The sequence below is a fragment of the Apodemus sylvaticus genome, chromosome 14 (genome assembly GCF_947179515.1).
Source record: "Apodemus sylvaticus chromosome 14, mApoSyl1.1, whole genome shotgun sequence".
In the NCBI taxonomy this organism is placed as follows: Eukaryota; Metazoa; Chordata; class Mammalia; order Rodentia; family Muridae; genus Apodemus; species Apodemus sylvaticus.
In genome coordinates, this window is record NC_067485.1 from 82,129,503 (window position 1) to 82,152,736 (window position 23,234).

Sequence of the window (23,234 nt, forward strand, 5' to 3'; positions counted from 1 at the left end):
AAAGCATCATAACTACATGTTGAGGATTGGTCATTGTCATAAAACCCTGGAAAAGGCCAGTGAAATGCATAATAGATTGATCTTCTATTGTCTAAATGTCCTGTCCCTCTGCTCCATAGATTCGGTATTTTTCTCTGCCTAGGACAGTACTAAATATAGGACCTATGAGTCATTGAGTCTTCAATGCTGGACAAATGGTTCCTCTGTTACAACGTATTTTTTTCAGGTTAGGGTGGAGAAAATCAGTTGTATTTAATCTTTTTTTAATATAAAATTGGATGCCAGGTCTCTCCCTAAGTAGATAATCTCACTAATTTGATTGGAGCGAGGTGTTACCTACCTTCAAGTGTTGATTTTTTTATTCTCCTATAATAGTCTTCAGGTTTATGCATTGACATCAATCACTGTGAAAGCTGGGAAGAAACATCTGTGAGCTGAGACAATTAATCAGAAGTAGGGTAATTGCTTTAGATTCTCTCTCTCTCTCTCTCTCTCTGTATGTAAGTATGTATGCATGTATGTTTGTATGTATGCATGGATGGATGTATGTAAAGAGGCTGGAAGAGGACATTGGATGGCCTAGAACTGCAGTCACAGGTGGTTGTGAACTACCCAGTGCAGATGCTTGGAGCTAAACCTGGGCCTCAAGAAGCCGCAAGTACTCTTAAGCCTTAACCCAGGTGATCTCTCCAGCCCGTGTCTGGATATTGTTATGTCAACTTGACACAAACTAAAGTTATTGGAGAGAAGTGAAACCTCACTAAGAAACTCTCTCCATAAGACTGGTGTAGGCAGGCCTGTAGGGCATTTTCTTAATTAGTGATTGATGGGGGAGGGACCAGCACATCATAGGTGGTGCTGTCTCTGGGCTGGTGGCCCTGGGTTCTATAAGAACGAAGACTGAGCAAGCCATGAGGAGCAGACCAGTAAGCCTCAGCTCCTGCTTCCAGGTTCCCGTCCTGCTTGAGTTCCTGTCCTGACTTCCTTTGATGATGAACTGTGATGGGGAAGCATACAATAAACCTTTTCCTCGCCAACATGCTTTTGGGTCATGGTGTTTCATTGCAGCAATAGAAACCTTGACAAAAACATTGTGTTTGAGTGTTTGTATGTGTGTGTGTGTTTGCATGTGCTTAACTATCTCAGTCAACGGCATTCAAGACTTAAAAGGTCGAGTTGTGACCCTAATGGGTGGAAAGGATGGAGGGAGAGGAGAGGGATTTGGGTACAATGAGGACAGAATGACAATGAGCCCACCAATGGAGGATCACCAAGCACACTTCAAAAATGTGAGGATATTAGTCAGAATTGTTTCTCAGAGCGGAGTGATTTAAAACAAACAAACAAACAAACAAACTCTCAAATCACTAGTTTGTTGCTGAGAGGTTTTTCCTTAGCTAAATGAGGTTTCGAAAGCTTGTAATCTCAGGACTTGGGAGGTAGAGGCAGGAAGATGGGGAGCTTAGGATAACTTGGTCCACGTGGTGAGACTTTGTCTCAAAGAGCCAAAGCCAGGGCTGGAGAGTTAGCTCAGCAGTTAAGAGTACTTGTTGACCCTGTAGAAGATACAAGTTTGGACTTCAGTACCCACATTGAGCAGCCCACGACTACCTGTAACTCCAGTTTAATTCAGTGGTGCCTTCTTCCCTACACAGGCGCCCACACACATGGGGCCCAGGCCCACACCCACCCACACACATAAAATAAACATAAATATTAAAAACAAATGAACTCAAACAAAAACAAAACCCATAGCCAACAGAAATTCAAGACCACTTTTCGGCTTGCTGTATGTGGAGAACTGACCACTGAGATCACATTTATTAAAAAAAAAAAACAACAACAAAACAAACACGTAAGCATCCTTGAAAGGGAATCCTAACAGCAAGCACCATGCTTTTATCAGCTTAATTGTCTTCATTTTCTCAAGACATAGCTACCAAGTGTGTTCAAACCAGTGCTGTATGTATACATGATCTCTTTCAAGGACTTACTGTATGTGATGTAGTGGGCTGTGAGATCTGCCATCAGTAGGTGCTCTGTGGACTGGAACTCTTGACTAGGAGTTGTTAAAGACACAGATACTATTATCTACATCAAAATTTTCTTTTTTCTCTGGAGAGCCTCAGTTTTGGCCTTATGGCCTTTGAACTAATTGCATAAGGAAGGCACACATTGTGGAGAACTACTGTAGTTTATATGAGAGATGCTCCAAATAAAGGCTTAGTAATTTGAACTGGCTTCCCAAAGAAAATAAACATAACAAATTAAAGTACTATCTTAACAAAGTAATAGCACAAATCTAGATAATCCGCCCAGGTCTTGCGGTGCTGTTGGACAAAGTGTGTGGGATGTGATTGCAGAAAGAGTGCATCTGACCGAGCAATGGCGACGCATGGCTGTAGAGGTAGATTTGGGTTGCACCACTTTGTGCTCTTGTCCGGTTATGCACTTCCACCCTCCTAAAAAGTCTTTGGGTTTATGAATTGAACACACACACACACACACACACACACACACTCACTCACTCACTCACATGTGTTCACCAGTTAATTTGAAAATGCCCTGGTTACCTCAAAGGTTGGGCATTCCTAAACCTTCCTCTGCTACCCCAGTCCCAATCGGGGAAGCGGCCAGTGACCACCTACCTGAATTCTCCCATGACTGGTTGGCTTTCTCTCCTGCAGCTCCTGCATCCATCCATCTCCACCCACTTCATGGTGATCTCTCGGTCTCTTCCCCCATGTCTTAGCCCTCACAACTCTAAGGGTCCTGCCCCATCTCCTTTTGCTCAGCTATTAGTCGCTGGCATCTTTATTATACGTCAAAAACCAACTGGGGACAAGGACCTTTAGCTTTTAGACATGAAGATTCCCGATTGAATAAAAAACATTAGAACCAATCTCCAACACATGGCTTTAATCCCAGTGTGTAAGAGGTCAGTCAGTGTAGGCTGACTGTGAATTTGAGTTTCATACAGTCTGCATAGTAAGAGCCTGTCTCAAAAGAGAAAAGAAAACAAAGAAAAATGAAACTTTGTTCTTCCTCATTGTTTAGGATTGATCTATGTTTATAACCTACTGGGTGTGCCTGGTCTTGTCTGTATTGCGAATGATCTGAACCTTATTCAAGGAGAAGATACCTATGAAATCCATATGGCACAAATGGGAAAGGGTTGATTTGGGGCTGGAGAGACAGCTCCGTGGTTAAGAGCTCTTGCTGCTCTTGCCTGAGACTGAGGTTTGGTTCCTAGCACTTCGAGGCTGACATGCAAGTGCAGCAAGTGTTACCCATATGCCTTCATTTTCTTCATGAACGTTGACTCAATTCTTTTTTCCTTTTTTTATAAATATAAGTGAATAAGCTTATAAAAGAAATTCTCATTTTCATATTTGAGAGTTTTACTGGTCTTTCTAAAAGTAATCAATTCTGAGCATACACCCAAAGTAGATCCAGCCCATGTCATGTTGGCATGATATTATTGTGTTCATTAGCAAACTGTTGATATTACCTTTGAAAAATGTTTTAAGGAGCTAAGAGGAATACTTATTTACCATGTACAAGACCCAGAATCAGAGTCCCAGCACGACAGAGAGTAAACACATGAATGGCTATTGCTTGCCTCAGAGTGCATGGGAAATCCCAGAGACTAGAGTAACCTTTGCTATAAAGATAACAAAGCTGGGCAGTTAACTCAATTCTTAACACCAAAGGAAAAGTTTTGGAGGACATTTGTGAGGGCTGCAAAGATAGTCAGAAAAGTGCTTGCTATGCAAGCATGAGAGCCTTAGCCATATCCTGCATTATTCCAGTGTGTTGGAATATTAGTATGGTGATTTGAATAAGAATGGCCCCCATAGGCTCATAGATTTGAATAGTTGATCACCAGGGAGTGGGACTATTTGAAAGGATTAAAAGGTGTGACTTGTTGTTGGTGGAAGTGTATCTCTCTCTCTCTCTCTCTCTCTCTCTCTCTCTCTCTCTCTCTCTCTCTCTCTCTCTTTCTTTCTCTCTCTCTCATGCCTATGGATCTAACTAGAATGTCTGGCTACTTTTCTAGCACCATATCTGCCTGCATGCTGCTGTTCTTCCCACCATGATAATGGACTGAAGCTATAAGCAAGCCCCAGCTAAATACTTTCTTCTATAAACGTCACCTTGGCCATGGCATCTCTTTGCAGCAATAGAACAGTGACTAAGACAATCAGTGATGTAGAGGTGGTGGTAGGGGGGCAAATGGATCCCTAGGGCTCACTAGCCAAGCAGCCTAGCTTAATCAGCGGGTGCCAGTCCAGTGAGAGACCTTGCAACAAAAACCGAGGTGTGTGGCTTTTGAGGACCAATACTGGAAGCTCCAAAGGCATGCACGTACACATGAATGTAAGCCCTCCTCCCACAAACACACACAAAGTCATTTATTATATTCAACATACACATAGTTTAGAAGCAGTTGTGGTTAAATTGTCACTAACTTTGTAGACTAAGCTGTAGTTGGCACAGGTTTAATCACAGCTTGTTTAGGTCCAGTATATCTGGGTCGCCATCAGAGAACTGAAAACCTTAAAAACTGGGTGTGTTGCTTTAAGTGAAGAATGTTTTCAGCCCTCAGGTGGAGTCATTTCCGGGCCCTGTGATAAGGCTGAGCAAGAAATGACTGCTCCTCTATCGTTACCAGAGGGCTGTCGGGGCACCTCCAGATCATCATGGTAAGTGGGCACAGGAGTCGATGAACTGTTGGGATGGTGGCAGATTTTATAACTTGTGTTTAGGCAACCTAAATCCTTAATAAATCACTAACCTGAGGCATAGCATATCCTTTACCCTCTCTTTAGTTCTGTGTGAGAGTGAATATAGTTACTTCTAGTAGTTCTGTTATGGGACTACATTTAGAAGATCACTTTCCTTCTGATGTTCTCCCTCCAACCCTCTTGCAGAAATCACAGTAGTTATTAGTATCTTAGAATTTTGAATTTTTCAGTGGAAGTAACCTTTCAAACTGGGTTTTCTTCTCTGTCCTGCCCCAGTGGGCTTTCTCCTCAACATTAAGTTGGCTCAAGTTGTTTTTACTCTTAAGGAATCATGGCTTCCAACATGAAAGGTACTTGTGGTAGAGGAAAGTTCTGTGTCTTGAGTGGATTAGTGTCAGTGTTCTGGGTGCGATGTTGTCTTGCAAGCTGTTTCCCCTGAGAGCAGATGAATGAAGGGTATGGGAGGCCTTTTGTCTTATTTCTTAGAATTAAGCTACAGCTATCTTAATATTAAAGGCTTAATTGAAAATTTTGTTTTCTTGGTAACCCAAAATCAGTTTTGGAATGGCATTTATCAGTGTGCTGAGACTTGTTGATTGCCGATACTTAGTGGATAGTTACGATCTTAATCTCTTAAATACTATGATGAATGTTCTTAGAGAGAGCTGAGAAAGGCGACAGAGGCTGAGAGAAAACTAAAGTCAAACTAGTCCTTTCTACCCTTATTTGCTTCTGAGGGCAGGAACAGGGTTTGTCAGGCCAACTTATTTGTGCCGTGTTGAGAAAGAACGGCACTTCTTACCATGTTGTCTGAGCACCCAAAGAGCAACAACTTATCTCTGTTGGTGATTGTTTTGACTGTAACTTTCTGTCAGCAAATAAGCCTCTCAACAGAGTTCCTGAGGTGGTAACTGACAGCTGGAGAAGGGGGTTCCTCAGAGCTGTCTGCGTGTGAATTTCATAGCTGAAGAGGGCGGGCGAGGTGCAGAGACGATGAATAACCCTCCTTTTGAAATCGTTCTTAAACCTGGAGGACAAAGGTCTGGTTCGGTTAATGTGTTTACAGCTTTTAAAGTCCAAGAGGAGGGGATGAGAATGAAATTACTCTTCACAGATAAGGATTTACAAACCTTGTTCGTAATGGAATGTACTGTTTTGATTTCCACATGCCAATAGTTGAAAGGCTATTCATTCATTCTAAGTGACGTTGATGTTAAGTTCACAGCTGTTGACCTCAGAAACAGAGTTGCAGAGAGAAGAAACAAGGATGAGGTTCTAAGGATTGAACCTGAAATTCTCCTAAGCGAAGACGTCTATGGTATGCCATGTCAGTGGAGACAAAGTGCAAGGTTTTGATACTGCTGAGGACAGCAGAATCCACATCAGATTGCCAGGGTGTGGCAGGTCAGAGATCTTGACCTCTGCCTCCGCCTTCTCCTCTACACTGGAGGGCCATGAATACCATAGGCCAGTGATTGGTGGGAAGTTGGAGGTCTGCAGTTGAGTTCAGACTTTGAGACAGTGCATGTGGCATTGCCCCTCAGCTTACAAGGCCGAGCAGCTTGAAGCTCCTGAGAATGTAGAAGGCAGTCCAGCCCAGGGCAGACTTGGTCCAGGACATGCACATGCATGCATGTGTGTGTGTGTGTGTGTGCGGTGACTTGTGTATGTGGGAGTTCGTGCATATGGAGGCCCAAGGTTGATGTTAGGAATCATCTTCAATTGTTCTTCCATTGTATTCACTGAGCTATGGTCTCTCAATCAAACCCAGAGTTCACCGATGCAGCTGCTCTTGCTTTCTGGGGCATCTATCTCAGTCTTCCTAGGCTAGAGTTATAGGCAAGTCACTTATCCACACAGTGTTTATCTGGGTTCTGGGGATCTGAATCCCTATGCACATCAACACATAAAATAATAATAAAAAAATAAGTATTTTTTAAAAAAAGTATTTGAAAAATACTCTTGAAAAATAAAGAGTATATAAAAATACTCTTTATATAATTATGCACATGATAGAACTTTCTTTAAATTATTACATTTATTTTGTTCACTGTGTGTAAAGGGGTGAGGGCATTGGTGTGGGGGTCAAGGGCAACTTGAAGGAGCTGATTCTGGTTGTCTCCGTCCACCATGCAGATGCGGAGATCAAACCCTGTTCCTCAGGCATCTCTCTGGCCTCCAGTTTTTATGCATGGCAACTTGCTTGTTTGGAAAATAAGTGAAAATGTCTAATAGTTTTAACCTTGGAATACTCCTCCTCGTGGAAAGCCTATATGAATAACAAAACTTCATAAAATGATAACATCTTTGATTTGTTTGCAATGAGTTCTGACATAGCTGGTTGATTTAAAATTTATTCTTTCCTAATAACTTTTTTTTTTTTTGGGTGAGTGAGCCTGATGTCAACACCCACATATTACACTCCCATTTTACTCTAGTTATAGTTATGTGTGGGTTATATAAGACTATACAGATAGAGTCTTAGCTCAATTATGTATCCACTGCACAGTAGTTAAGTGCTTTGTTTATAAAGTAGATGGATTTTAAAAATACTTTATCCTGTTTATTATGATTGTGTGTATGCATGCATCTGTGTGTATGATGTGACTATATCAGCATTGCATACCACCACCCATTTGTGGAGTCTGTTCTCTCCTTCTAACTTTACCTCGGTTCCAGGGATCCAATTCAGGGCATCTGGCTGTCAAGGCAAACGATTTTACTCAATGAGCAGACTCACCAGTAGCACCATGAAAGAATGCAAGTACCATTTTAATTAGTCCTTGGTTCAGTTTTCCACGAACCTTGGCTACCCCTTGACATTTGTTTTTCTGGGACACTGTTGTGGAGATGGTCATCTCCTTTGACCTGTATGTGTGTTGCATGGATTAAATTTAGAGTGTCAGGTATAAGTGGCCAGCCATTGCTTTTACCTGCTGAGCTACCTAGCCCCTTTCCTAGAACAATTTAGAGGAGTGGTTTTCATCCTGGGGGTGCGGCACAAGGGTCGGTTACATTATGATTCATCACAGTAGCAAGTTACAGTTATGAAGTAACAACAAATACAATTTTATGCCTGAGGGTCACCACTACAGGAGGAACTCTATTCAAGGGTCCTAACATTAGAAAGATTGAGGACCACTCCTTTAGATGAAAATGAATTTTCTTTGTGATTTCTAAGCTTGTTTGGTCTTTGACATTTGTATTCAGTAGTGTTTATGTTATCTAAGTTCCAACTATGCTCTAACCCATTGTGGTTTATTCCAGAGGGAGTGTCTCTCCATTCACATTGGTCAAGCTGGTGTCCAGATTGGGGATGCTTGCTGGGAACTGTATTGCCTGGAACATGGGATCCAGCCGGATGGCTTTATCCTGAACAGTCAACAAGATCATTTGGATAATCTTAAGGTGGAATCTAGGAATGCATCTTTAGATACCTTCTTTCATGAGACAAGAACTGGAAAGCATGTGCCCAGAACACTCTTCACGGACCTAGAGCCAACTGTTATAGGTACTCTAAATTTGACTTGCTTTTAACCAAGACCCCAATCAAAAAAACCAAGTAGGTAAGATTGTGAGATTGTGATAAAATCTATGAACAGGATCATTGAGATCTTTGCCAGACCATAGCCTGTAACATGACAGACATACTGAAATGGGGGGCTTAGCCTTCTTTCCTGTGGGGTGAAGCTATGTAAAGCTTCTAGTTTACTTGCACCTGCACTTCAGCCAAACAGATTCTTTTCTTGGCTCTGAGAGCAAAGCCAGAAGCTATTGGCAAAGATGCTGAAGATTTGTCATTATCTGTAAGAGAGTAGAGTATTTGAAAATTATTCCACAGAAACAAGGTACCATGTAAATCTTTAAATTATGGGAGAAGCTAATGCTATTTTTAAAAATTTACATTAACCTATCCTCCCTCTGTCTACCTTTCTCTCCCTCTCTTTCCTGGTTCTTCTCCCCGTCCACCTCTACTCTCCCCACCCAATGTGTGTACACATTTGAACACACATGGGGCATGGTGGTGCTTGTGTGAAGGTTGGAAGAAAACTTGAAAGAGTAGTTTCTCTTCTTCTACCATGCAGATTCCAGAGGTCCGGCTCAACTAAAAGGCTTGGTAGAAAAGGTTTTTTTTTTTGTTGTTGTTGTTCATTTTTTGTTCTTTTTTTTTTTTTTTTTTGGCAGCCCCAATGCTATTTTATGATGAACAATGACAGATTTTGTAACACCCTGTCCTAAATCTTCTAAAATGCAGCTAGAGAGATGTTGGAGGTAGGAATTAGGTATTGTCTTAGAAGAGCAGCTAGAGATGGGTGTAGCTTTGGTTCTGATGTTGTGTGTTATCTGTTCCTACAAAACAAACTTTATTCAAATGCAGTAAGGCAGGGATAACTATTATTTTGTTCATACCTTTGTGATCTGTCACGGAGCTCAGGAGGTACAAATTTTCACTGTTCCACTAGATTCTTGATTCTAGATTCTAGATTCTCGAAGAACCAGATGGGAGCCAGGACACTCACCGGATGGTGGTTCACTCACCTATGGGTCAAGTTGGTGTTCTGAGTCCCAAGGCACGGATGTTGGTGGGGCTTCTAGTCCGTGTCACATGGCCTGCCTCTGAAATGCTTAGATCCTTGTCATAGCATGGTAGTCAGATCTCAAGAACAGTATCCCATAGTGTCTTAGTCAGGGCTTCTATTCCTGCACAAACATCATGACCAAGAAGCAAGTTGGGGAGGAAAGAGTTTATTCAGCTTACAGTTCTGCATTGATGTTCATCACAAAAGGAAGTCAGGACTGGAACTCAAGCAGGTCAGGAAGCAGGAGCTGATGCAGAGGCCATGGAGGGATGTTCCTTACTGGCTTGCTTCCCCTGGCTTGCTCAGCCTGCTTTCTTATAGAACCCAAGACCACCAGCCCAGGGATGGCACCACCCACAAGGGGCCCTCCCCCTTGATCACTAATTGAGAAAATGCCTCACAGCTGGATCTCATGGAGGCACTTCCCCAACTGAAACTCCTTTCTCTGTGATAACTCCAGCCTGTGTCAGGTTGACACACAAAACCAACCAGTACACATGGCTACAAGGCAGATAGATACTCATGGCATTGCTGCCCAACTCTGGAGGTCACCTTTTCTTCTGTTCTCAATGAGTCAAGGTAGTTATGAAGATACCAGGAGGGGATATGGACCCTACTGCGCCTTTTAATGCAAGCATAGAAAGTTTCTAGAAGCAAATGTATGACAGGAAGTGTTTTTATGATAATCTTTGGAAACTAGTTTGCCCTACCAGAGAAATAAAATCTGTTTATACTAGTTTTGAGTTGTTTTCCTTATTAGAATAGAGTTAGAACATATAACAAATTGAATGGATAAAGCAGATTCATGTCAAAGAATGTTAATGTAATGCAAAGATTAAACATTCTACTAAATGGATAGGGTCAAGAAAGGTAAGGCTGAAGATACTTACATACAGGCTATGTATTGCTTTGCTGGATGTTATGAAGAGATAAAACTAAGAAACTACTGGGGAGTTGTAGTTGGTAGAGTCATAGTCTAACATGCATGAATCTTGTAATCAGTTCTTTAGTTCTACGTTAAAGCAGATACGGCAGTGCACACCTGCGATTCCAGACCTCAGGGAACAGAGGCAGAAGGAAAAAAAAAGGGTCTTTTTGGAATACATAATACCTTGCCTACCAACACCAGCCAGAAGACTTCTTTGTTTTTCTAGACTAAGAAAGACCATTTTTTTGCAGGATAAATTCCATTCCTTTGCCACACCACGGGAAAGGGATGGGAACCATAGTTCTGTCAGAGTTAGGCAGAGGCAGCACTGACCACCCCTCCCTCTCTGCAGATGGGATCCGCATGGGGAAGTACCACACACTCTTCCACCCAGAACAACTTGTGAATGGGAAGGAGGACGCTGCGAACAACTATGCACGAGGTCGCTACTCCGTGGGGTCAGAGGTCATCGAGCTCGTTCTAGAAAGGATCCGGAAGCTGGCAAGTGTCTCCTCTGGGGTTAGGGATGGGTCCTGCTGGATATGCGTGATCCTGTAGCAGCATCCATCAGCCTTGCTTGCTGCCGTCCCCTCTCCGGGCCTCTCACCCTGGGCCTCCCGTAGATGCCTGAGGGGAGACTTTAGTTACATAGCTACATGGGAAGCTGCCAGGTGGCTTCTCTGTATGTTTCTGCTGTTGCATGATTGGTGCTGTGTGTGTTAGCAGACACTTTCAAAGCTCTCCAAAATGCATTCTTTTCCAATCGTCAGCACTACTTGTGAAGATGACAAGGGGCAGACATTTTGTGAAGGTTATTTACTGAGTTTTCTAATAGTTCTGTAAGGGTTCAATCTACAGATCCCTTCTTAGGTAAGTGGCTTGGTGTAGCCATGGGTAGCGTATTGCCTATCATAGTATCCTACATATAGGGTGTAACTTAAGAGGCACTTCATTTATTGTGTAGGAGATTTTATTTTGCTTCTGTACTTTGCTGATTTTCTTTTCTTTATTATTGACAAAACCTTCAGATTATACATAGATAAATTCACGGCAAACAATGAGAAGTAACCAAATATTTAAGCTTTGCTTTTATACACTGAACCTCCCTTATCTGTCATGGTTGGGACCAGAACTACTTAGATGGGTATTTTCTCCAGGTTTTAGAATATTTACACACACACACACACACACACACACACACACACACACACACACACACACACAAGAATTTTAGGGGACCCAAGTCAAATGTAAAATTTATTAATTTTAAATACTCCTTATAGGCATAGGTTTCAGATAATCGTATGCAGTACTTTTAGTGTGCCTGTGTGTTGACTGCCACTCATTTCTATGAGCTACAGAATTTCCATTAGTGGTATTATGTAAGTACTCAAGAGAGGATTTGGAGCATCTTGGAGTTTGGGATTAGTGCTACTGAAGCAGTAGTGAAACTCTGAAGACTTTCCCAACTCCAGGTGTAACACTCAGGTATATTTCAAAGTAGCTATGTTTGGTGTATAGCTATTGTGGCCAAAGAGGCCATTCTGAATAATTTTAAAGTGTGTGTATTCCTGTGTGTATTTGTGTACACAGGTGCATGTGGAGACCAGGGGACAAACTTGCCTGTCATCCTTCAGATATCATTTATTTTGTGGTTTGTTTGAGGCAGGGTTTCTTATTGACCTTGGAGTGGACAACCAGAATAAGACAGACAGTCATTAAGCCCTGGTGATCTGTCTGCCTTCACCTCTCCAGTCCTGGGATTAGAATCATTTGGCACCATGACCAGTTCTTTTCTCTTCTCCTCTTCTTCCCCCTACTCTTCCTCATTTTCCTTCTCCTCCTCTTTTCCTTCTTCCCTCCCTACTCCCTCCTCTCTCTTTCTAAAACAATGTAGCTTCTGAAGATCAACCTCAGACCTGCATTCTCATAAGGCAAGCATTTTACTGATGGAGCCTTTGCCCTAGCCTCCTTTTTGAGTCTTTGGTTCTTGGGAAGTTATGTTCTATCATTAGCATCCAGCTAACTGCCTGTTTTCCCCCCACCCAAGGCAGAACAATGCAGTGGACTTCAGGGATTTTTGATTTACCGCAGCTTTGGAGGAGGCACAGGGTCGGGATTTACATCTCTCTTGATGGAGCGGCTCTCCGTAGAGTATTGCAAGAAGACAAAATTGGAGTTCTCTGTTTATCCATCTCCTAGAATCTCCACTGCTGTGGTAGAACCATACAATGCCATCCTCACCACCCACTCCACCATAGAATACTCAGACTGTGTCTTCATGGTGGACAATGAGGCTGTGTATGACATCTGCCATCGCAAACTTGGTGTTGAACGTCCTTCCTATGCTAATATCAACAGGCTGATTGCTCAGGTGTTGTCCTCTCTTACTGCTTCGCTGCGCTTTGAAGGGCCTTTGAATGTGGACTTAATTGAATTCCAGACCAACCTCGTACCTTATCCACGGATACATTTCCCCATCACAACCCTTGCCCCCATCATCTCCGCCGACAAGGCATACCAAGAGCAGCTCTCTGTGCCTGACATCACTGCTTCTTGCTTTGAGCTCTCCAATCAGTTGGTCAAGTGTGATCCGAGGCTGGGGAAGTACATGGCTTGCTGCTTACTCTACAGAGGAGACGTGGTCCCCAAGGATGTAAATGAAGCAATCGCAGCCATGAAGTCTAGGACCTCTGTTCAGTTTGTTGATTGGTGTCCAACCGGTTTCAAGGTGGGCATCAATTATCAGCCACCTACAGTGGTGCCAGGAGGGGATCTAGCCAGGGCCCAGCGTGCTGTGTGTATGTTGAGCAACACCACGGCCATTGTGGAAGCCTGGGCCCGCCTGGACCACAAATTTGACCTTATGTATGCCAAGAAGGCCTTTCTGCACTGGTACATCACAGAAGGCATGGAGATTGGGGAGTTTGTAGAGGCCAGGGAAGATCTGGCTGCTTTGGAAAAAGATTATGAAGAAGTGGGTCTGAGTTTCTGATGAAAAGATGACCAGGCAAATGAATGCTGAGTTAAAAATCTCATGCTTAGTTTTCTATATTCCTAATGAATAAGAGGAAAGCAAAAATCAAACCAGCAAGATCCAAAATTCTGCTTTAGATATATTAATATCAACAATAAAGTAATATTTTCTTGTGTCCAGTAGAATTCACCTCTGCTAACTGAGAGCCTTTCGGGGGATTAGGGTCATTTGAACTACTGCATCTCCTCTAGGTAGAGTCATTTTCTGTTAGTTCTTATGTCATGGGGAAAGCCTGGCTTTATTCTTTGTCCTCCCCTATTTAAAACAAAACAAAACAAAACAAAACAAAACAAAACAAAACAAAGCATCAAGGGAGTCTGGAACCTTAATGTTTCTGCTTTCCCTTCTCTGTCCTGAGGAGGAAAATACACAGATTATGAGGGTTATTTCTCCCTTATCTATGCATTGCCCATCAATTGAATCATAAGTACTTTCAGAATATTTCTTTTTCTTTTTCCAAATGTGGGCTTTAAGTCCCCAGTTTTCTTTTCAAACAAAACAAGCAAGCAAGCAAACAAACAGAAAAAAGTACGGTTGGACACTTTCAGAATTTGGATATGAGTATCCTGCAGGTAAGAAATAACCTATTCCTTCTTCCCTGTCCTGGAGGAAACAGTATTTGTTTTGCATGTGTGTATGTGCCGTGTGTGTGTGTGTGTGTGTGTGTGTATGGATGTGTGTGGGTGTGTGTATGGATATGTGTGGGTGTGTGTATGCATGTGGTATGTGTGTGTGTGTGTGTGTGAGAGAGTATGTGCATGCTTGTGTGTCTGCAGGAGTATGGTGTGTGGCCATGTCAAGTGGCAGTCAGAAGCTGGTGACAAGTGTCTCTCTTAATCTCTTTCCACTTTGTTTGCTGAGGCAGGGTCTCGCCATGATCCAGGAGCTCACTGACGATGCCTTCTTTTAATTTATATGGGTGCTGGAGGTGTGAACTCTGATCTTCACTCTTGTTCACCAAGCTCTTTTTCCCCTGAATCATTTCTCCAACCTCAGAAGGCTGTTGGTAGTTACTTTTATTATTGCTATGAGACTGGATTAGACAAAAACAAACAAACAAACAAACAAACAACAACAAAAACTTAACAAAGGAAGAGATACCAAGGCAACTCTTTTAAAAGAAAGCATTTAATTGGGGACTTTCCCTACACTTTCAGAGGGTCAGTCTATTATTATGGCCAGCAGCAGACAGGCATGGCATTGGAACAGTAGCTGAGGCAGAGAGGTAGAGGCGCTAGGCCTGGAGTTGGCTTTTGAAACCTCCAAGCCTACCCCCAGTGACACATGTCTGCCACCAATTCCTCCTCCTAATCCCTCTCATATTTCTCAAACCATCCACCAACCAAGCATTCAAACACATGAGCCCATCACGGACCTACAGGCCCATGACCATGAATGTGGAGTTAATAATAATAATAATAATAATAAGTGTTAGGCTCACTCCTGGGATTCATCAGCAGTCAATAGCTTAGCAGGGAGTCTCTCCCTGATCTCAGACTGTCAGGGCCCAGTCTTGTGTAGGCCCAGCGCAGGCAGCTACAGCTAATGTGAATCCTTGATTCCAACACCTGGGTCATGCCTGGAGGAGAGCATTCCACAGCCCCTCTCCCTATCTTCCTGCTCCCTCATCTGAGGTGTTCCCTGAGCGTTAAAGGAGAGGGTCTTGTTTATATACAAATGTCTTGTGCAGAGCTGAGGGTTTCATCAGGTAGACACTTCTCCCACGCCATCATGCTCCGGTGGCGACATTTCTGGCTCTCTCCTGTGATTTCTCTCACAGATGCACGATCTGAAGTGTGATGAGTGCACATGTGTCTTATGTCTCAGTTTTCTCTGTTAAGTCTTCAGTAAGAACTTCCTACTTTCTAGACATGTTCTCCAAGATGCTTTTGGTACATTTAAATAATCTCTTCTAAACATTTCTTTTCCTAAAATGTGTTCCTCCTCTTGTGATCTCTGTGTCTGTTTATACCATCATCTTCTCATTGAAGCAGATTCTAAGCAGCAGTTACTTTTATTTTACTACCTCTCCCAGATTCTTATATTCTACATAGAACCAGCTCCTGTGGATTCTACTCATATAATTTTTCCAGAGTCCATTTCTTCCTTTTTGAGTCATTAAATTCTCTCCTCTTCACAGCTTTTCTGTCTTCTGTCTGTCTTCCTCCCACTGCCCCATGACTGACCATTCGAAGCACAGCCCTGGGGTTAATATCTGGCTAATTTTTATTCTATTATATACATATACATATACACATACACATACAATACACACACATAATCTGTCTTCAGACACACCAGAAGAGGGCATCAGCTTTCATTACAGATGGTTGTGAGCCACCAAGTGGTTGCTGGGACTTGAACTCAGGACCTCTGGAAGAACAGTCAGTGCTCTTAACCTGCTGAGCCATCTCTCCAGCCTGCCTTGCTATTCTTTTAGACATAATGTATAAACTTCTGAAAATGGTGGGTAGAGCCTTTCCCAATTCATCAACTACAATTCCACTCCTATTGGTCACAGTGGTATCATAAAATCCAACCAAGATAGTCTCTCCTCATTTTTCACAATATATTCGTCCTATGGCTAGTGATGTAATTCTGAGGTCATTTACTCCCTGAAACCTTGGAACTCTCCTGTCTTGAGTCTTGTTTGAATTACCAGAGCAATCTGGAGCCTCCATTTATTTACACCCAGTATTTAGAGATAGCTAAGCTATGGGTGTGGAATTTCTCTCTGTATTAAAATGTGGTATTAGGTAGTCGTTGATTATTTTTCCCTTTACATATCCTATATAAATTCTTTCCAGTTTTATTAGGCCTTTTTTTAAAAGCAAAAATTTATTATTCTTTAATGTGCCTTTGTTGTCTTTTTTTCTTTAGCCACTAGAGGGCACTAGTGAAGTACATTCTCTTGCTCACGCACAAAACATTTGTAGATTTTATTTTATTTTAAAAATTAGCAACGTCATAATATTCCAGAGAAAACTGTTTCTTAAATTTTAAAATAAACCTTGTGAGTCCTACTATTTGTAAGTCTGGTTTTTCTTGTTCATGTGTATATGTGAGGTGTGTGTGCTTATATGCACTCATATGTGGGGAAGAAGAATGTATGGTCATAAGTGTATGTGTCCATGTGTGTGCCCATGTGTGCACAGGTGTGTGGAGGCCAGATGCTGAACTGGGTGTGTGCCTTCCTCGGCCAGCCTCTTCATCGTTTGCTGAGGTAAGGTCTCCAACATGAGCTCAGCGTTTGCTGTAGAACCCAGCTTGTTCTGCGATCCCTATCTTTCTTTTTCTGAATGCTGAGATTACAGGAGCTGCTACACCTGTCCAGCATCTCAGTGAGGCAAGCCTACACACTTGCTTTTACAGGAACCACATACATTTTTTTGATACTGTTTTTATATTTCAGTAAATGGTGTTAAATATTTGAGATTGACTATAAATTTAATACATTCCATTTCCCTTTAAGGACTATAGTAGTATTGACAAACTCTTCCACAAACCCTTAGTTATGCTTTTTAAATTTAAACTATAAGTACACTAATTATCCTTAACTGTCTGAAGAACATTCATAAACTAGAAAAATCATTACTCAACATTACAAGCTTTAACTTATTTATGAAATGTTCATAATTCAATTACAAGTTAAAGGGCTTAATGCAATTCTTCTAGGCCAGATGCTCTTAGCTTTTGTAAACGCTGTAGTTTAAAGTCAGCTGTGTGCCACCGCTTTATGGAAGTGGCACACAAGAAGTGTGAGACGTCTTCATTCCATTCTTCATGTGTGCACCATACGCTTATCCTTATTTGCATAGCTACTGGGGACACAACACTGAACAACACCATCCCTGTTCTCACAGAGAGCTGACTGTGGTGAAGGCGGAGAGTGAAAATAATAAACGGACTGTAGAAGTCTGTTAGAACACCGGCAAGGTGGCTCAGCCCATCAGGGTGTTTGCTGCCAAGCCCTACGAGCTGGGTTCGATCCAGGGGAGCTACACAAGAGAAGAAGAGAAGAGAATGGCTCTGGTAAGTTGTCCTCTGTTGTCCGCATTTGTGCTGTGGCATCACATGCTTGTGTGTGCGCAATGCACACAATTAATAAAATGTTATGCGGCATAATAAATGGACTCCACCCAACTGGGTGTTCTCAACACCTTCTTGTTTGTCCATACCCCAGGGTTGGACAGGGTTCTGAGCCAGACCTGGCCCTCTGACATTCCCTAAGACATGATCAACCCAAACCTACTCACAGGGGGGAGGCCTGAAACCTCAGTTCACTTCTGCATTGATCAGTAATTTCCTCCTGCTTGATTGTTGAAAACCTAAGCGACCCCGTTGAAACCATTACTCCTAAGAGGGTGCGTGGCCATGATTAGAGAGTGACACAGTTTCTCTGAGAGTTTTCAAACACTGGGTAATATGCGAAGCTCCCTCACCAGATAGTTTAATCGTTCGTGCACATCTGTGTTACAGAATAATTCAAAACTGTGTCCTAGGAAAATGGCAAATTATTATCTGTCTAGAGCTCATGGAAGTTCCCCGAACAGTGTTTAATTCTTGTGTGCTCAAACTTCACTTTGCGTCACTTACTGATAGCCATGGCTGCTAAAGTAGTTAAAAGCTCTTTAGTCATAGCAGCTGACCACTGAGCGGAACTGCTCTGCGCTTGTGCTTTGAGAGGCTATTCCTCACCTGTGCATTAATTCTCCTGTGACTGGGGAGAAATCAGGAGGACCAGGGGACTTCCTCAGGCAGTGATTGATGGCTGTCCTCCAAAGTTACCAGCACAAAAGTAAATTGGACGTGTTAGATAAAAGTGATGGTGGTCTTTGGATATGGCCAACTCTACCTCCCATGCATTGAAGGGCTTATGGTCCATTTGTTTAGAAGTATTATTTAATCTCAAGTCAGGGATGGTGTGTGCGGACAGACAGGACTGTTGGGTGGAAGCTCTCTGAAAGGAAACCTTTTGTTTTATCTATTCTCAGTGATGAGTTTCAGATTTGGACAACCATCCTAGTTCATGAATTATCTGCACGTTTTCATCATCTGTAAACTCACGTGCTGGGGATATACGATTAACTCCCCAATGTATATGAGGCTTTTTTTGTAATGCTTTCACACTTGCAGCTCATTAAGCTCCTAGCTCTGTGAGGTGGGGGATGGCTGGTGTTTCTAGTGCTTGCAATACTGATTAAGAGAGAGTTCATGGGCTGAAGAGATGGCTCAGCAGCTAAGAGCACTGACTGCTCTTCCAAAGGTCCTGAGTTCAAATCCCAGCAACCACATGGTGGCTCACAACCATCCATAATGAGGTCTGACGCTCTCTTCTGGTGTGTCTGAAGACAGCTACAGTGTACTCAGATATAATAAATAAATAAATAAGTCTTTAAAAGTCTTTAAAAGACTTTCGGGGAGTGGGGAGCCAGAGAAGGGGAAACAATTTGAAATGTAAATAAAAATATATCAAATAAATAAAAAAATAAATAAAAAAGACTCTATAAGAGAGTTCATGAGCAGATGGCTGACTCTGCCAATCACAACAGAGACACCTTGGTTATCATTTCAATGTCTCTGGTCTTCAATCTCTGTCTTCAAAACTATAAAAACAACATACAAACTTTGGAATATAATCATTAGAATTAAGTAAGATAATACTTAGATTCTTAGCAGGTCTGGTTTCAGGAACACTAGTGACCTTACAAGATATTCTCATGCAGGTGTAATATGCAGAAAAATTAATTTCCCTGTGTGTGCTTAGAGTATTAGTCTAAGGAGATGGGGCATTTAAAACTTTAAAAATATTTAAGGTCTAAAATTTCCTGTAATGCTTACAAAAGAGCGATTATTAAACCAAGGACTGTAAAACGTTATAATTTCACTGCATATTGGCTAATTCCCTCTCTCTCTCTCTCTGACTTGCAGGGACGTTGGGGAATAATGCAGGCGAGTGGCTGCTACAATCACCAGTGCAGGGTGTTGTGAAGCTCCAGACATTTGCCCAGCCGAGAGAGGGAACGCCCTGTGCGGTGGTTGTAACAATGTAGCTGTGATGAAGCTGAACCTTTCCATAGCTCACTTGTGTTTACATGTGTGTATGTGCTCATGTGACCTCTCACGCCCTTGGTTTTCTTTTGGATTCTCTCCTATTAAGTTTATTTTTAAAAGTAGCTCTCTCTCTCTCTCTCTCTCTCTCTATATATATATATATATATATATATATATATATATGAAAACTGTGTACCTTTTTCACAAGTGGAAAACATTTTTCCAAATTTTTTTTATTCTACCTCTCTCTCTCTCTCTCTCTCTCTCTCTCTCTCTCTCTCTCTCCTGTCTCTATCTTTCTCTCTCTCCATGTGTTGGACCATAGTCAAGGGCCTTGCAAACAACTAGGCAAATGTGTACCATTGAACTACACACCAGCTTCATTTTAGAAAATGCCTTTTATAAGACAGGGTTTCTCTATGTAACAGCCAGGGTTGTCCTAGAACTTTCTTTGTAGTCCAGGCTGGCCTCGAACTCACAGAGATCCACATGCTTCTGTTCCTAAATGCTGGAATTAAAGGCGTTCGTTACAATCCTGGCTTCCTAGCTTCATTTTTGTTTTGACTCTACCTTTTCTAGTGGTGCTGTTGCTCATGATGTGTGTATATGTGTGTGTGCATGCATGCATGCGTGTGTGTGTGTGTGTGTTGTATTAGGTTGTATTTATTAATGGTTTGTCACTGGGTAGAGGTCAATAGGACCATGGTTTCTTTTCTGGGAATCTAGTCATTGAGTGTTGCTGCCAGGAGGCCACCAGAGTTCTTAGTGTGGTCCAATTTTAGAAGAATTTTGTTCGTATTAAGTATTCTTATCTTTGTATTCTTCTATGAATCTGTGAATGTTTGTAATTTTACACAATTGCCCCCCCCCCCTCAAGTTCATCATTGGTAGCATTGTGGTGGCATTGGCTTCTTTCCAGATTTGCTTCTGTTCATTCACTTAGTTTATTGGCTCTCAGAAAGCAGAAGCACCCCTCCCACCTTGCACCAGAGAGCCATCAGGATCTGCCGCAGTGCCCTGTACTGTATTGGGTAGGTATGTGGGTTCAAAGAGATTTCAGTGGTGGGGTCAGGGAGATGGTCCAGTGGGTAAAGTACTTGCCACGTGTGGTGGTTGGATTTAGAGGGGCTCACACGCTCATATGTTTGAGTACTTGATTTCTAGTTAGTGGAACTGTTTGGGAAGGATTAGGAGGCATGTCCTTATTGGAAAAGGTTTGTCACCCGGGGCAAGCTTTGAGGTTTAAAACACGCCATTTTTCCACCCTCTTCTCTGCCTTCTGGCCATGTCTCAAGATGCTAGCCATCAGCTACTGCTCCAGTACCATGTTTCCCTGTCCACCTGCTGCCATGCTCCCCACTCTGAGGGTCATGGACTCTAACCCTCCAAACTGTAAGCACAAAATAAACACTTTCTTTCATAATTTGCCATGACCATAGTGTCTTATTCAGCAATATAAAGAAGTTAAGACACCATGCAAGCCTAAGTACAAATGTTTGGATTCCCAGTATCTCTATACAGATGCTGTGGGTGAGAGGCTGGGTGTAGCAGGCTTTCTATAATCCTAGATTCCGGGAGGGGGAGACAGAGGATCCCCAGCACAATCTAGATAACTACACTATCTGAATTGGTGAGCTGCGGGTTCAAGGAAGAGGCCCTGCCTTGATGGATAAGGTGGGGAGCTATCCAGGAAGACAATTACATCAGCCTCTACCTTCAACATGTGCACACACAAGCAGGCACACACATCAACACACAGATGTCCCCCACAATGCTAACATACACATATGGCTTGCATACACACATATATGTGTGGAAGCACATGTACAAACACACAGAGACTGACACACACACACACACACACACACACACACACACAGGGAAAAAAATCGATGGGTCCATGTTGCTTAGGAAGGCATGTGAAATGTTACAGCTGCCTGCTCTTCCACAGCCCTGATGCCCTCTCAGAAACAAATCCTAAATTATGCTCCTTGTGGGACCATCTTACAAGACATGGTTGGAGAGAGAACCCAGAAAGCTGACTGACTTTCAGTCACTCCTTTCCTCTTTAGCAGATGCTGCTCCTTGGAGGGACGGGGAATTCACCCATCTACAACATCCCTCATTAGGCTTTTCTGTTCTAAGATCAGAGTTTGGTGGAAGAAAAGCAAAATACAAACACCAGTTTAAGAAGCCACTGACTTTAATCCAGATGAGGAAGTAGGGGAGGTATTAAGAGGGTGAGCTGTGCATCTCCGTGTCTCTGCTGAGGCTCCGACCAATGTGGAACAAGGAGGGAGCCTGAAAGCTCTCTCTTCAGACGTGGGGACACCAGGGAGGAGCTTGGAAAGGAGGGGCACTGCGTGAACTTGTCTGTCACCACAGGGAACCGGAAAGCAGACACAGGAAACAGGGAGAGACATTAACCTCCATTGTGGGCACAGGCTGAGCAGTACTTTGCTTGAGTGTTTATGTACAGAGAAGGGGAACCGGACTGGACGCAAGAGGATCAGAGAGACGCAGCAGTGGAGCAGCCTGTGAAAATGGACCGTCCTTTGAAAATCGAGGGCACGGCCGTCCTCAGTTTCCCTCCCCCTCCACTCTGGGGCTCTGGTCTCGATGTGCTGCCCTCCTGCCTGGGCTTTGCCTTACTTCTTCTTCCCGATTTGTGCCATGAGCTGAGCATTGGCAGCTGCCTTGGCTCGCAAATTCTTGGCCTTGTCGATGTTGAAGAGGATGTTCATGATGTTAGTGGGAACGTCAAGGGACAGGGTGAACTTGGTGCCTCGGTCGCTTTTGGCCTTGTCTGGGTACAGCTTCCCCTTGGGCTGTGCTTGGGACTGGTATCTGTACCGGGCACTTCCAGCTCCATTCCCACCCGCGGCGCCTGAGAAAGTTCTTTTGCTCTTGACCTGCTTTTGTTCGTCCTCGCCTTCTCCCGAAGGGTCTTGGGTAGGCAGGTGGCCAAAGCTCTCCTTGCTCATCATGGGCACCTGCTCCAGCCTGCTCTTCTTGACCTCAGACAGGGCGGTGTTGAGGCAGCTGAAGACTGGCCCGGCGTTGTAGAACTTGTGGGAGAGGCTTGTCCGTGGGTTCCCTAGGAGCAGCAGCAGAAGCAGCAGGAAGTAGGTGGGCATCCGCATCGCTCCCTGTAGTAGAAAAGAAGGGGGTGAAACTAGGTGTGAGAGGGACTCAGGTCTGAGGAGGACATGGGGTTTATAGTCTAATAGAGTATTTCTAACAATTATCTGGGAGGTTTCTCTTTTCTTTGTTTCCTTCTTTGTTTCTTTGTTTGTTTCTTTGTTTGTTTCTTTCTTTTTTTTCTTTCTTTCTTTCTTTTTGGTGGAAGAGGTGGTTTGGCTTTTTTTTAATCCTCAATCCCCTACTTCTATGAGATCCCCCCCACCCACTCCTGCCTCACCACCCTAGCATTCCCCTACTTTGGGGCATCCGGACATCGAGTCTCCACAGGACCAAGGGCCTCCTTCTGGGAGGTTTCTCAAAGTTGATCCCCAGACAAGCAGCATCAGCATCTCCTGGGATTTTGTTTCAACTGCAAACAATTCTCAGGTCTTTCTTTACAACCAGCGAAACAAAATAAAAGAGACCAACAATCTGTGTTTTAGCACACCCTTCTGATATTTCTGGATATGTATTGGCTCCTGTAAGCTTGTGGATTTGAATACTTGGTCTCTGGATAGAGGTACTTTTAGGGAGTTCTGGAAACTCAGAAGGTGGAGAAACTAAGTCACTAGGGGACGAGGGTGTTCCTAGGCGGTATATCACCACTGGCTGCTTCCTGTCTGAATGCTCTCTATTATGATGGACACGTCTCTATTCTGCTGTGATGGGCTGAGACATCTGGGACGTGAGCCAAAATAACCCTT

The 23,234-nt window shown here is 43.0% G+C and overlaps 2 protein-coding genes across 2 annotated transcripts; one reads left to right on the forward strand and one right to left on the reverse strand.

Annotated features, from left to right (window-relative positions):
• The first annotated feature begins 4,650 nt into the window (after nucleotides 1-4,650).
• Tubal3 (tubulin alpha like 3) lies at nucleotides 4,651-13,451 on the forward strand. The gene is made up of 4 exons (XM_052157388.1): nucleotides 4,651-4,706; nucleotides 8,016-8,259; nucleotides 10,609-10,761; nucleotides 12,311-13,451. The coding sequence occupies exons 1-4, from the start codon at nucleotides 4,704-4,706 to the stop codon at nucleotides 13,249-13,251; spliced, it is 1,341 nt and encodes a 446-aa protein (XP_052013348.1). The 5' UTR covers nucleotides 4,651-4,703; the 3' UTR covers nucleotides 13,252-13,451.
• Nucleotides 13,452-21,995: 8,544 nt separating this feature from the next.
• Nucleotides 21,996-22,490, reverse strand: Ucn3 (urocortin 3). The gene has a single exon (XM_052156135.1). The coding sequence runs from the start codon at nucleotides 22,488-22,490 to the stop codon at nucleotides 21,996-21,998; it is 495 nt and encodes a 164-aa protein (XP_052012095.1).
• Nucleotides 22,491-23,234: the final 744 nt, after the last annotated feature.

Excerpts from the sequence above, each read along its gene's own strand:
- Ucn3 (XM_052156135.1), bottom strand. The coding sequence starts at position 22,490 with ATGCGGATGCCCACCTACTTCCTGCTGCTTCTGCTGCTGCTCCTAGGG.
- Tubal3 (XM_052157388.1), top strand. Across the intron at positions 8,260-10,608 it reads CCTAGAGCCAACTGTTATAG|ATGGGATCCGCATGGGGAAG; the intron begins GTACTCTAAATT and ends CCCTCTCTGCAG. Across the intron at positions 10,762-12,310 it reads AAGGATCCGGAAGCTGGCAA|AACAATGCAGTGGACTTCAG; the intron begins GTGTCTCCTCTG and ends CACCCAAGGCAG.